The following is a 15,233-nucleotide window of genomic DNA, read 5'->3' on the forward strand; positions in this document are numbered from 1 at the left end:
CTGCTTCTGTTGTGATATCTTTTAGTCAGAAAACATATTTGCTTATTGCGTATTTAAAACTCAACTAAAATTTTTACCAAGTTCTCAAAAATATGAATATGATTCAAAACATGAGAGGAATTTTTATATATGTATTAAAAATGTGTCTGTGATATAATCACGTTTTCTCACTAAAATAGAACAGTTGATGACAAAATTAGGACATTCAAGTACAAGTCTGTTCTCGTGAAAATAAAATTAGTGCATATTAAACATGTCGGTGACGTCATTGAAGTTAAAAATCAACGTGTATCATATTTCTACAAGTTATCCTTAAAATAATGATATTATCAGCGTAAAATTATTAAACGTCATAAATTATTTAAAACAAACGCGCAGTCACACACAAAACATTAAATCAACTTAAGCTGGAAGAAATAAATTTATTGATAATATTGCTTGCACGAAATTATAAATTAGATGTAATTGGATAATACAAAAGAAGAACTAAATAGTTAACCATAAATGAAGGGAAAATAATAAAAATGAACAAGCACGTGGGATGAAAAGAGCCGAATTATCGGCAAATAAAACATGGCTGACTGAACGTCAATAACCCATGACTAGAGGGAGAAGTACTCACTTCAAGAAACAAATGCTATAATACTATAAAATTATCAATACGTGAAAATTAAAAGAACTTAGTAGCTAATCTAACCGAAACTCACTGACTAGCTTCATAAATACAATAAATTATTATAAAATAAATAGCAATAAATTAGAATTTAACAATGACGGTACGAAAGTTACATTCGTAGAAATAAGTGGTGCGAAATATAAAAGTGGGAAAAGACGGAAGGTGCAATAGAGGCGGAAACAAGTGTTAGTTCAAAGGATAGAACTGTCCAATACAATCTAATGTAACATGAACACTAAACAACTAATTCGTTCCCCACGATTCACTTCACACTGGTCGCCATCGAGCTGCGTCTAGACTGAATCGTGGCAACGACATTACACACGTTTAATTTAAGTTCCTACACAAATATAAATCTTAAGTATCGATTAGCATTCAAGTTCATTATGAAAAAATATATCATTGGAAATATTTTTCAACTCTCCTTAACCTCAAACCACCCAAGAACAACTTAATTATGCATGTGACAACCGATTTTTATAACTACATGTTTATCCCTAAACAACACTTTGGCAACAAATAGTATCTCTTTCCCAATTCAACAGTAACGTCAACATTCCTGTAGTCAACATTACCATGGATTTACCGATCTTTCATCGATTCAATTCATCATCGTCTTAGAAGAGAAGATAGGAAAGTATCGACAGAAGACAATGTTTCATTTATAGCGACGAATACCAAACCCTAACGACCTCTAAATTGGCTATCAATTGTGTTACCCTTAACTACGAAACCCATTTTGTCATTTGTCGCTATAAGTAAGCCATGAAAGTTTCTACCTAAGTAACCAATGAAAACAATTATCCAGGACTTTTGTTGCTTTATAATTTCTTTTCAGTGTTCAGTCTTAAAATTGAGTCATACGATCTAAGTTAAAAATGATGAAACCTTATAGTTATCTTAAATCATCGCTAGGCCAGACTAAACTGTATTTGTGGGGTGAGCTGAACGTATAAAATTGGAAGTTACGACAGTTAGTAGTACTGGAGATATAAAAAGATTTAGAGATTGAGTCAGTGTAGTCGACGATCAAGAGATCTCACATAATTGTTGTTCTTTCAAGCTCACAGTCATTCCTAACACATTAGCCATGCTTTTCATGTATTTTTTCACATTAACGCTAAACAGGGATACGAAAGATCAACTTTCTAAGGAAAAGGCTCCACCACTAGTAAGGCTCTCGGGGAAACTAATTACACCATCCTTAACGCGTACATTATTTGTTTTAGAGTAATCAACATTGAATAATTTTCATTTTATAATTACCTTAACACTAAAGAGTACAAAAAATAAAGGAAATATTACGAATATGAAAAACAACAAGTTATCAGCGATCCATCGCATATCATATAAGAACAACGTTTTTCTCTTTCGTTACAGTAACATTATTTCATTCACACCTACGAAGATATGAAAACGACATTCAACAAGTCCAAAACCGGATGGACTTGGCGTGGCTCCGCTTTCAGAGCATTGTAAGAAGTGCACAAATCGATTGTCGATTTTAAATTTTATATACACGATCGTTTCCCTTCGATTATCCTCATTGTATCAAAAATATCTGCTAAAACAGCCCTTTCCCTTAGAGAAAACTCGATAGCGTAATTTGAACAGTCTCCAAGTAACTAGTGTAGGTAACAATCATCAAGAGATGGGGATATGCATGAATTGGAATATCGAAATTAACAACTTCTTAAGACTTAGGACGTAGTTTAAGCGCCTACATAGAATCTACCGCAACGACTAATCTATGACAGGTTTATACGATACAAATTAGCTTACGAATAATTGATGAGGATGAAATATTGGAAATACTTAAATCTGTACAAAATTTAAATGAAGTTTCTCATTTTTCTTATAAAGGAATAAAACATTCCTTAAAATTTAAGGCCACGGCGCAAAGTGGTGTCTCAGTAGTTCAATATAATAAGGTTACAGAATTACATTTATGCTTAGGTGTCATTATTCTAGAAATTGGCCGTATTTACAGTGATCAAGCTCTTAGTGCATTCGCATTGAAAAATTCAGTTATGTAGGGTGTGCAAATGCCGAAAGCATTCCTAGAGGCGGTATTGCCCATACCGGTTGACAGTTCGCTCGACGTAGCTGGTGAACGTCTACAACTGTACCGGTAAACTTCAGTGACAGAGTGTACAAAGCTCAAGGTGTCTTAACCACTAATCTAACATAGACAATGCAATATCTAAAAATACACACTACGACATACATCTAAGTAGGATATATTAATAATCTTCATAAGCATTGTGTATTCCTTATACTTGGCAGGATGGCATAAATGGTTAAAATCGATTTGTGTGTGGACATTTTATTTAGGCATCGTACAACTAATCACGTGCATACAATTTTACGATAACATTGAATTATCTAAAAGCAATTTATTTGCGACTAGCATCAAGAAAGATTCCAAATTACCTCCTCCATGCCTTCCGAAGCTTCCTACGAACCCCGATTGGTCTATTTAATTTAGTGCATTTCGAATGACACCACTTAGTGGATGATATGTTACGTTCCAATACATTGAAACAATTTGCTATTAAATCTTTAATTTTTAACAGGAGAAATCTGCCTAAATATTGTCTGAACCGTACAAATACATTACTTCACTAACCGTTCCTTTCTTCACATCTGCCAAACAATTTATAAATAATTGGAAACATTGATATGTAATTAAACTACTTCTCCGTTTATTCTAACATCATTTCATTATTTGGAATCTTTCCACGAATAAAACATTATCTTTTAACTAAAATCACACACTTACACTAAAATTACGTAACACAATTAAAGAAGTTGTTATCGGAAGATAAGCTATATTTTGTAAGTTGTCATTTCCACTGCCTGGGATGCTGTGCTTTATGTAATAAATGGCAGATGAAAATTCTTACAAAAATATAGAACACGATCTATATACGACTATAATATAATACATGACGAAAAATGAACATTAAGAATGATAAATATTTATGACGATATCACTATGCCTAAATTCAATATTTAAGTAGAATCCGTAATATATAAAACACCTTAAGAATTCCAAAACTTGCCATAAAAAATTATTATCACTGAGAAAATAAATACTATTATTTGCAAACGTTTCAACTAACATAAGCGATAGTAAAATATTTTCTTTTTTTTACAATAAAATGTATCATAAATTCAAACGTGAGTCAATCAAAACATTCAGCGTAGTAATCTTTGAGGATGGATGGTTTGTGCTCATATGTGCTTTGTTTCACCTAAACTTACAACAATTACAATTTCGACAAGTTGCGTACAAACGGAATCAAGGTCAAACAACATTTCTCGATTCAGCAGGCTGTCTCGATCGCCACCTAGCTGCCACAGACCGACGTTCGCTCTTGTTCCGCCTTACACAATGTCCAAGACTTAAATTTTTCCATTTAAAACTCAACATCAGTCATTGAATGCAGTAAAATCATTGCATGCATCACATTTAAGAAAAATATTTCAAAAATCAAGTGAAACACCAACGTTCTGTGCAGACTTCACTAAATTATTTCAAACAGCGAATCAATTAAATTCAACAATGATACAACATCGCCGCTCACTATAATTACTTACAAGCGATGATAGAAAAATATTGTAATAAATTATCAAAATATAATGAGAAAAATTAATACAATTCCTGAGCAATAAATCACATCTGCGGACATCGATGTACGAACAGCTCGTCTACTTATTTACACAAATGCACATTTAGATTCGATTTTTTACCTAAAAATTGATCTAATGTGCATCCTTTACTTGATTAAGTATACGTAATAGAATTACTGAAAGTAGATCACGCTAGTTCCGAGTCTGCAAACGAACACAAAGCGACAATGTTATTTACAAATAGCGTAAAACATCATCAACATACCGTTAAGTTTATATAATCCAACGACGCTCTACGACATAATATAAAAAGTGATTAAATCAATAACCACATACAATCTGACATGCTAACATTGATACATCACTACAATGATGAATATATTAACAGGTGAATTCATTAACCGTTACGAAGCTATCGAAATTTCAAACAATGTTTTAAAAATTATGGATATGATTAATTTAAGTCCTTATTTAATTCTAATCCTGACAAATTCGGATATCTGTTCCAATTCATTCAACAAACCAGATTTTTAACTGTCCCAATATCTCATTCGAATAACCCCAACTCTAAATAACACGTGAATTAACCTATCGTTGAACCATAATTTTCATTACAAAAATACACACTCTTTCACACTATTTCATTTTCTAATTCCCAAAACATTTCCATCTTGTACTCATCCCGGCATCCCTTACAGCTAAAGACTACCAACGTATTAAATCTAAACGTATGTACATTTTTACACACTTCCTGGTTGTGGTGGATTGCGAAATAAAAATAATGGGATCGATTAAGCTTGAAATTTCATCAATGAACATCGCAGACTAACAGGCAAATGTGGACTTTGTTGCTATGCGGAATGGGAATCTTCTCGAAGCAATTACAGACTAAGTTGTGATAATAGAAACAAATAATGATACCAGCTACTTTTACAAAATGTCGCTGTACTGAATTCTGATAATATGATGAAAAATTAAATGTAGATATTAATTCTGAAGAACAAAGAGCCTGGGCAGTACGCTGTGTAGAAATATAGCCGGATCAGTTGATATTATAAGTTGATACACGACATATTTTTATAATATAACTTCATCATCATATGCGAAGGAACGCGACAATATAACGGCGGAAGATGGCGGAAATGTCAGAGTGACATTTCGGTTCAGAAAATTCGGGATGTCATAATGCATTTCTTTATATTTCTACACAATACACGCCCAAAGTATAGCCCTAGCTGATGAGCGTGACAAACAATGAAGTGAATTTAAAAATGTGTAGAAGTCTTAATTTAAGTCTTAAGAGAACTGCTGAGTATAAAATTAGAAACAATTTTGTAAGCCTAATTCGTGTTTACTTTACACTAGTAGGTGCTAGTTAGTAAAATGTTCCCTATAGTAATTGACTTGGAAATAGTGGGTAGGTTAGCGATTAATAACTAAGCTGTGCTGTTGAGAAAGGGAGAAGGGTCCGAAATACCTCGGATCGGTTACAGCTAGAACTTCTTAGAAAAGTAAAGCTTAGTTGGGATAACTTATTTTAGAATTTATTATCTTAACATTTTAATTTATAGCCTGCCCTCATAAGAATATGTACTCTAAGATACTGGTAAGTTATAGTAAGTTATTGTAGTAATAGATGTTATTCTATGCACCGCCTAAATCACTGAGGTACTACGTTGAGCTGACTTATTTTAGGTGATTTTACGTCTACTTCAAGCCTTAGTGCGGCTATATAGGAAAAAACAAACCAAAATAGTGCTCGTCTTACTTGCGTATGGTATTTAAAATCTAAATGAATACTTACTAATTTCATGCCAATGTTTGTTCCCCAACACCAACTGTTTCAAATGAATCCTTATAAAAATGCACACGCACACACACACAAAAATCCCAAAATATAAAACACACACACTTGGGTCCTATTACCAATTTTCTGTTTGTGCTGATGAACCGAGTGGTCTATCCAAGATTAATAAAATATTTGGGTGCTTGAAGCGAATATGGAAAAGACAGTGTTGAAATTGAAGCAGATGGTACAATATATTAAGTAAGGCACAGATTTTGTAAAGGTTATCTTTATAAAATAGGTTCAACAGCACAAACGTCAGCTTTGTTGAATCACTACTAGTTTAGAAGAACTAAAGTAGTTGTGAATTCATGTGGAATACTATATAGCACTACTTGGGCAAACAAAAAATAAAACACACAGTCAAACTGCAATGAACTGGTATTATTATAAAAAAAGCAATTATACAACAAAAATAATTCAAAACAAAACGACGTACATTAATTTAAAGAACAATTGTTTATACAAATAATTAAAAAATATAATAATTATAACAACAAACATCGACAAAATATATTTAAAGACAAAACATGTTTCAAATTTAATCAGTCCTCAAACTTTAGAAATGCAATTTTAGAATGAACGGTTCATTTGTAAAATAATTCTATTTAGTATATTATGCAAAAACACAAATTATTTTGTGAACGAAAATAATGATAAAAATTAAAAAAAATCCAGATTAAACAAAAACTAAATCATTACTACTATAACTGAAATAATAATGGATTACATAAGATTATGATAAAAAAAAAAAACAAAACGGCAGTTGTCAAAATTTGCATAACCTTATAGAAATTTCGATATACTAAGCTATAGGTACTTAAGATAAATATAATACGTTGAAAGAGTTCAATTAAGTAGAAGCGTATGATTTACAAGAAATTTCATTCGTAGATTTTGAACATAAGGCATGTAATTTAACGAATGAAAATCTTGATTTTATTCTAAGTGATCTATTTAAACCGAACAGTTTCTAAAGTGACTTTTGATTCGGTAAGCGTAACAATCATTAGATGACGCGAGATGATAAGCGTTGTTGAGATAATATTCCACTTGGAACCGAAAGGACTGAAGAAACATGGCCGGTTTAAACTTTTCAAGCTTACAACAATCGTATTAGCGCAGTAGATTAGAGAAAACAAAATCAAACTAACCAATCTCAGAAGGGAATAATTTACTAGGAACAGGGCAGTCTATACATAAAATCATTGGTGATGCATCACTGAAATTTTGACTCTAAAGATTGGGTAGGAGATTCCATTTCGCCTAATCTAGTGGCAGATTCTGATGGATTTCTATCGAAGCCACGTCGAGTATGAGCAAATTGAAAGCACCGTCAACTGCAAAATGCAGATGATAAAATCAACAAAGGAAATGCCTTTAGAAGTATAACTTTAATGCAAGTATGCGAACAATAATCAATAAAATATAAGAATAAGTAGAAAAGGGAGAGTCCATGAAGTTTTGTAAACATTTCATAGTATTATCGGCCCTAACTTGCACTAACAGTAAAGATGAAATCATTTGACAGAATTGATCGTATAAACTTATGATTAAATTTAATAAAATCGGTAGATTATGGTACATATATTTACAAACAACACTTAATATCACTTATTACATCACAACTTGGTTGTATGGCACATGTAAAGCAGGTATTGCAAATGAGCAAAGGTGCTAGCGGGTACACTCATACGTCGGCGCGGCTTCAATCGCTTTCATTAAATATACAGACGATAATTTAAAAAAATTAGGAATATCACCAAAACGGTATGCATATCCTTAAATTATCTTATCCAGATCAATTATTATTAAGAAACATCTCCGACCCTGGAGCTATGGATCGCATCAGATCTGTTTATTGTCATAGATTCATCACGAAAACTAAATAAAAAACATTATTAACTACAAAAAATCATAACTAAAGAAAAATCAAACTAAAATAATTCTGCTAACACACTCAAACACACGGTATTGTAGTAAAATAATAATAGCATAATAATTAATAAAATACGAAAGAAAATAAACGTTACACATGCACCGTATAATACTACTGCTACAAAAATAAAGTTGTTTCCGTATAAAAAATATCTTACCAGCAGAGGCGGCTCGCCCTAAGGAGCGCTGGTGCAGTGAACTCCCATAAATAATTATAATAAAATCATACTCCTTAATTTCATTATTAATATTAATTATTACTATTTAAAATCAATCGTAATCGTAAAAAACTACTGTCAATACCAATGAATATATCCATCATTCCATCATTCCATACACCTGAATAATATCTACTGTATTATACAGTAACGCGCGAAGCGGAGCGCTCACGATTTCGCTCCAATGAAAAAATATTTAGTACATTTCCTAATACGAAATCCAATAGGAGTGAAAGAGAGGGTTTGCCAGTGCCCTGCGCGCGTGAAACAGAAGATTTTCTATGGAAAGATAGCAAAATTCGGAGCGCCGCTCCCGCAAACGTTGCCGGTTCGTTTTTACCGCCGCGCCTGGGCGCCCGTACACAGGACAGCGATTGCGCGCGACCTTGCCACTCTCTATATTAAAAACAAACACTCGACTCTCGAGTCAACTTCAATGCACGCGCGCGAATGCAAATTCGGGAATTTTCTAATTAAAATCATAAGATACGTGTTGAAATAGTCTGTAGTTATCAGTATTACTTGTAAGTGTGAAAATGAACAATTATAATGTGGCGTTCATTAAAAAGTGTGTTAAAACGTTACAAATTCGGCTTGAATTGAAAGCTAAGGGACTGCCACGGCCTGAACTTGACCTTCGCAAAAATGTACGACAAAAACGAAAACATATATGTACGCGTGTGTTTAAATCCGAACAATATTATGTGAAAACACCGTGGTTGTGTGGTTGTGATGAAAGCAACAGCCAACAACAGACATTTACGAATGTCTTGTCGCTTTAAGTTATAGATATTTTTGCACACCAAAAAGAAAGACGTATGTATTTCCTTTATAAGTAATTTTTTTGATAAATGTACTGCTTTACACCATGTATTTTCAGTGTTTTATTTCAAGTGAACACCCATAAAATTTTATCACGAGCCGCCTCTGCTTACCAGAATAACAGATTTATAAGTCATTTATATATCGAGCAAGCTATAATACTACAATGAGCAGCAAAATGCATTACACTGTTAAAATCTCGAAAAAAAAGTAAAATCAAAAATCTAGCGAAACGAACCTTTGCTAACGTGCTCTACTAGTTACTACCGTGTTCAATTAATAAAAATATTCAAACACCTACTTAAATTTGTATAAAAACGAATAATATTATTATCAACCAAATGTTACTAATTGTAATAAAAACAACGAAATTGAGGAATTTATGGATCCGTGGGCTCTCAGTGACTAGGCGGTATTGACGTCATATCGGTCTGAGTAAAACTGTCGTCTAGCAGTTTCCCAATACACAAAAAAATTAAAACGACAACCATTTCAGAAATGCTTTATAATACTCTAAGTTATTAATCATTCAATAGACTGGCGTACCTTAAGATTTGTGACAAAAACTCACAGAGACAAATCGCGTATCGTCTTGTGATGTTCAATTTAATTTTGAAGATCTACAGTATTGATAACCTCGATCTCATATTTAAGAAACGCCGCAGTCAACTTTGTCATTGATAAAACCCCTAACATCACATTCCCTATTTTTTTTTGTAACTACGTTAAAAAGGGTAGTAACTAAAGATTGTCCATATTAGTTAATTCAATTTAACACTTACCTAATAATAATGTAACAACTCTTAATTAGATTCATAATTATGTTTCCATCGACACAGAATAAGTGCTAATTAAAAACAGGAAGTGCCGTTGTGCCGAAGAATATCTTAACACTAACAACAATACCACTCGATGCTCTCTTATTACAATAAAATCACTCGCTTAACGCCTAACAATTTTTAAGTAATAATAGTTAAAATATTGGTCCAACAAATGGGCTAAATAATACAAACGCCCTTAATATTCATCCCTAATTTAACGACGTGGGATATGGAAAAATATTATTTAATAGATCAAAAATGATAAGGGTCGAGAATCATTCAATTTTCCGGATCAAACCAACGGAATAATCTCTTATACATCAAATAGGTACTCATAACAATGTCAATACTAAAACTAATCTCATTACAGTTTCGTTTAAATATAATAATGCATTTAGAGATCCAACGCCAATACATCGGTGAAAGATTCTCGCTATTAGTAAAATTGATCACATCGAGACAGCCGCAATCATAGTTACACTCGCGCTTAACAATAGTCCAATAGTTTATATCCACTTCATATAGTCACTTTTGTATTAAAAATTGACACAATTGGCCAGAATCGTTGAAATTTTGCGTTTGAAATTGGTTTTGGCTTTTCGTCGGTCATTGTTTGTGATCCTGTTAAAGTTATATTCACATCCCGATAGGCGGAACCTGAACGTAACGGTAGATGTACAGGCGGTAATCTTTACTCGCGAGCACTACAGAGCCATCGTCCATCAGGGCTACGTCGAAGCATTGAGCATGTTTTACTTTGCTCTCTAGAGCCGAAACCAGCTGTCCGTCTTGTGTGAATATCGTTAAGTTGAAGTTGTTATGATTGTCAGCAATGAGAATTTCGCCAGCAGCGTTTATTCCTACTCCGATTGGGTAGTTTGTCACTCCTTCGCCGCCGATCTGGCGTAAGTATATGCCTTCGTAGTTGAACACTTTAACGCAGTGCGCACGGTTGTCACTGATGAATATCTCCTGTTTGTCATTCACCACTACACCGTTCGGGAATTCTAAATGTTTGGAGCACCCGAATTTCTGTAGAACATTGCCAACTTGATCAAAGATAATGACACGCATAACTTTACATTCGACAACTACGATCCGGCCTTTATTGTCCACGGTCACACCGCGTGGGTGTTGAAGGATGTTAGCTCCGAATTTTCGAACGAATTGCCCGTACTGGTTGTAGATCTGTATTTGGTGTGTTGGTGATCTTTCGGTTACAATGATATCTCCTGATGTACGTACTACAGCTACTCTATTGGGGTATAAAAGCTGTCCATCGCGTTTTCCACATTCGCCGAATTGGAATTTAAAACGGCCTTCCTTGTCAAATATCTGGATCCTGTGATTATTTGTATCAGCGACAATAATATCGTTTTGAGCATTGACAGCTACGCCGCTGGGTTCAGTGAATTGGCCTTCCATTACACCGAATTCACCAAATTTGCAGTGGTATATCATCTTTTGCCTTTTAATTTGAGATTTTGGAGGGAATATGGCAGTGGATATTAGCTTGTTTGTCAGGTCTAAAATAGGATCAGTATGGGCAGCAGCTGTAAGTGAGTAAGGGTCAGTAGCAGTCGGCGGGAAGAGCGAGTCACATCCTCCGTTTGACCATTTTTCGTAGGGATTTATACCGTTTAAGTTTATGTCTCCAATGGTAGTGGAAAACGGCCCCAGAGTGCTACCGCTATTAAATCTTTTTGAAATGATATTCGAATCAAATGGAGACGTTGATTGGCTAGCAGGACCCAGTAGTCCGTTAGAGTAGGGTCGGTCTAATACTCCGTTTAATCCGGTAGGTAGATGAATTCCGCCATTCAGGCTGCCAGAACTTCCATTAACGCTGCTACTGCTTGAAGATGATCCCCCGTTTAATAGAGATCCATTAGTTGGGCGTGCAATGGGAGGTTGTTTGGTAGGGCCCACGTTCGCTTCAGAACTAGAACGCACATATCCAAAAGTGTTTCTTACACCAACTTGTATCGCTTGGTAGTTAGAAACGAATTCAAGTTCGCATGCTGTTTGCACACTTTGTTCGGGGTTTGTGCTCATTAACGATTGCAGTTTGGTGTCTAGTAGCTTCCTGAACATCAGTATTTCAGCAATATTGGCGCATTTCGTCAACCTGTCAACAAAATCACATGTTTGATAAATTTTGTCGACTGTCTCTTGAGCTTTTTGTCCGACGACGGTCAGAGCAATTTGTTTAGTTGAGAAAACGCTTTCCAGTTCCTTGAGTAACTCCTGTTTGCGCTCTTCTAACATAGAGCGGTAGAATTGGAACGTATCATTGATTTCGTTTTGAGCTTTATGGTATTGCACCTGTAGTTTACCAGCAGCGTGTTCTACTGTTTTTACAACGTGTCTGATTTCTGTAGCACGTGTTTTCGCTTCATTCACAGCTGTCTGCATAAGTTCCAGTTGTTTAGGTCCCGCATCAGATAAATGTTCGCAGTCATGCAATGCCGCAGGGTGTTCAATAATAGTACATTCCTTACAAACTGGTACTGAGCAAGTGCGGCAAAAGTATTTTAAGATGTCGTTTTTGTGTCTCGGGCAGAATGCGGTCTTGTCGCCACTAGCAGTGAGTGTTTGGGCAAGAAGACCTTTGTCATCTTTTAAGTCTGTGAACGCGAGAACGCGGTGTCCTTCGAAGCAATGCATGAATTGATGAGCCATGACGCAATTGGGGCAGAGGAAGTTAGCGCAATCTACACAGCGCGCTACAGCGTCTGATTCCTTTGACTTACAACCGGTACAACGTGCGGTTGGCGAGCTGGTTTGGCGAGCAGACGGCAGGAGATCCGCGTCCTGTTCAACCGCTGCTGCGATCACAAGATTTGTCAACAGGCCAGGGACACCGGCTGGTGGCAGCTGACTGTCCACTCGGCAAGTGACACAAGTTACTTTGTCGGGGTGTGTTTGTTCTCTTTCTAGGCAGCCTCGACAAAATGTGTGGAAGCAATTGAGTACTTTGGGGTCGACGAATGTCTCTCGGCAAATCGCACAGGTGGTGTCAAGGCCGTCGAACTCGCGAAGATCACATACGGCAGAATCGCTCGCGGGAGGCGAGGAGCCGCTCAAAGTCAGTGGTGATAAGGAGCCACGCTCCAGCGAACCTATAGAGTTGGCACCGGGCAGCGACTCAAGGGACGGGGTGCGTGAGGCCATCTTCAGGAAACCGGCATCCCTGAAATAATAGAAACAATACGTTATTAAAACTCACAAGATTTATCTCAACTATGTCGGAATTATGTTATAACTATCATTAACGTTAGGACGGTGTGGATTATTAATAGCTAGTTTCATCAACGAAAGTTCACATTCACGTGACGTCCCGTCCACATAAATACGAGTTAGCGAGATATAATATCGTTTCGTAACACGCTCGAGAACTTATTACAGCGTATACCTACAGACAGTGAGGAAATAAGTAATATTTCGGAGTTGGTAGTCGCGTCGCGTTAGGGAAAATGTCGGCGATGTTCGAATTTCTCGTAAAAGATACCGTGTGACGTAACAGATGGGAAACTGGTACATCTTCGTAAATGGGTATTCTTAAGCTACGTTCAATGTTGGATATATTGAGTATGTGTATTTACAGAAAATTGTACGAATGTATGTATGAAACGGGAGTGTATTTGCAGAGCACCTTTTTATGAAACCGAGAACTTTATGAGTTTCAAAGTCTCGTTTCTTTAATGTTCCATCATCATAAATGTCACATGTTGTATAATCCTTAAAGCTTTTGAACGGGGTAAATGCATTTTCAAGCAAGTTCATAGTTCATCCGCCGCGTGGGGCCATATCGCTATAAATAATGGAGATTATCTTTTATATTTCAGTTTAAAGATAAGATAAAGCACCTCACAGGTGGCTGGAAACGTAAGCTCTTTAATGATAATTTATATCTGCAAAACTTGCCAGACTTATTAGGCTATATTAAAAGATAAACTGGCTGATAGTGATACTAATTGAATTTACTCCCGAACTGGATAACTTGGGCAATAAATTTATTTACTGCCTATCAATTCGTGCCTTTAACGCCTAAGTTTTCATTAGCTCGTAATATTTATTACCATAATTAATAATTATCTAATCGACCTTACCATCGCTCAAGTTTATTTGTGTTTTATTGCACGATTGTCTAATAAAATGAATACAATAATAATTAATTAATTAATGAAAGAAACGCACTTAAAATTATGTGCGTAGTTTAAGACCATATTAAAAATAATATTACTCTTTCGTAACAAGAATGATAGCTTAATTAGAATAGTTTCACGAAGTTGGTATTTATGAAGTTGACGTTTTCACTTTATCCCGCCCACAATATTTTCGCCCATAAAAGTTATACGATCTGCGCCACCATGAATTCTTATTTGTTCACTTGTATTTACCAACTATGAGGTGTCTATGCACTTGGAGGGGAGTCCGTTGCCATGACAACCGGGAGGGGATACCTCATCGAATTAGGGTGAGGGTGTATATTTCGCAAGGGGGCGATATTTGCAAGGTGAATGGCCTTGCAACATGACTAATGTGCTCAAGGGTCGAGTTTTGTCGCTTTTTAACGCGGCATAATGTGCCGCCGAAATTGATTTGAGAAAAATTAACTGTCGTCGAGTTGATGTTGTTTGCTCGTTGTTGTGAAAAAATTACAGCGTTTTAGCGTATTAACTTTTGTTTTTGTTTGATGAGCATCTTAACGATATTCGGTGAATCATTCGCGGAATTGCATTAGTCTTATCGAGATGAGAGACATTCTTGCTAAGCTTCAAGTGGAGGAAAAAAACTCCCATTATCCAAGAGACACGGCGTTATTGACACGATTTACACAATAGACGTGGTGCAATGCGTCTTCTTGTTTTGCTGTGCGTTTATTGATTAAAGAGATTCGTTGTTTCGTTTCATGAAGACAACGGTCTTATTATATTTGGTTTAAAGTTTACTTTAAGACAGATAGTAACTGAGTTCTTTTAATATATTTGGTAAAAATTATTTTGGTACCTCGCAAAAAACGTTCCTTTAGTTTTACCGATCCTATAGTTTTATATCCATAAAGGAATGCTTTACAATAAGTTGTGCATATGTAAGTTGGTAATCATTTTCGATTGATATTAGAAGAGAAACGTCTATTGACTACAGTTTTCATACATAATTAGATTACGAGGATTATAAGACGAACGGAATTATGTACATATTATTAATCATTTAATTACGAAATGTTGATGCAAAACAGACTAGCTAATCATGAATATATATGACAGAAT

General features: G+C 35.3%; 2 protein-coding genes across 16 annotated transcripts in view; one reads left to right on the plus strand and one right to left on the minus strand.

Moving 5' to 3' along the window:
• LOC149476771 (E3 ubiquitin-protein ligase SH3RF1-like) overlaps positions 1–15,233 on the plus strand; it is a 386,219-nt gene that overhangs the window by 253,800 nt on the left and 117,186 nt on the right. The window lies entirely within an intron of this gene.
• brat (tripartite motif-containing protein brain tumor) overlaps positions 9,250–15,233 on the minus strand; it is a 432,659-nt gene continuing 426,675 nt past the window's right edge. For all 15 annotated transcript variants that reach the window (XM_089711171.1, XM_089711162.1, XM_089711158.1 and 12 more), the window contains one exon: positions 9,250–13,150. In XM_089711171.1, coding sequence (XP_089567297.1) covers positions 10,594–13,131 — 2,538 coding nt within the window. In that variant the 5' untranslated portion in view covers positions 13,132–13,150 and the 3' untranslated portion in view covers positions 9,250–10,593. The remainder of the gene's footprint in view (positions 13,151–15,233) is intronic.

Source organism: Colias philodice, chromosome 26, assembly GCF_061535455.1.
Source record: "Colias philodice isolate Cphi_HAF_F1 chromosome 26, ilColPhil1 Martin Lab GWU primary, whole genome shotgun sequence".
In the NCBI taxonomy this organism is placed as follows: Eukaryota; Metazoa; Arthropoda; class Insecta; order Lepidoptera; family Pieridae; genus Colias; species Colias philodice.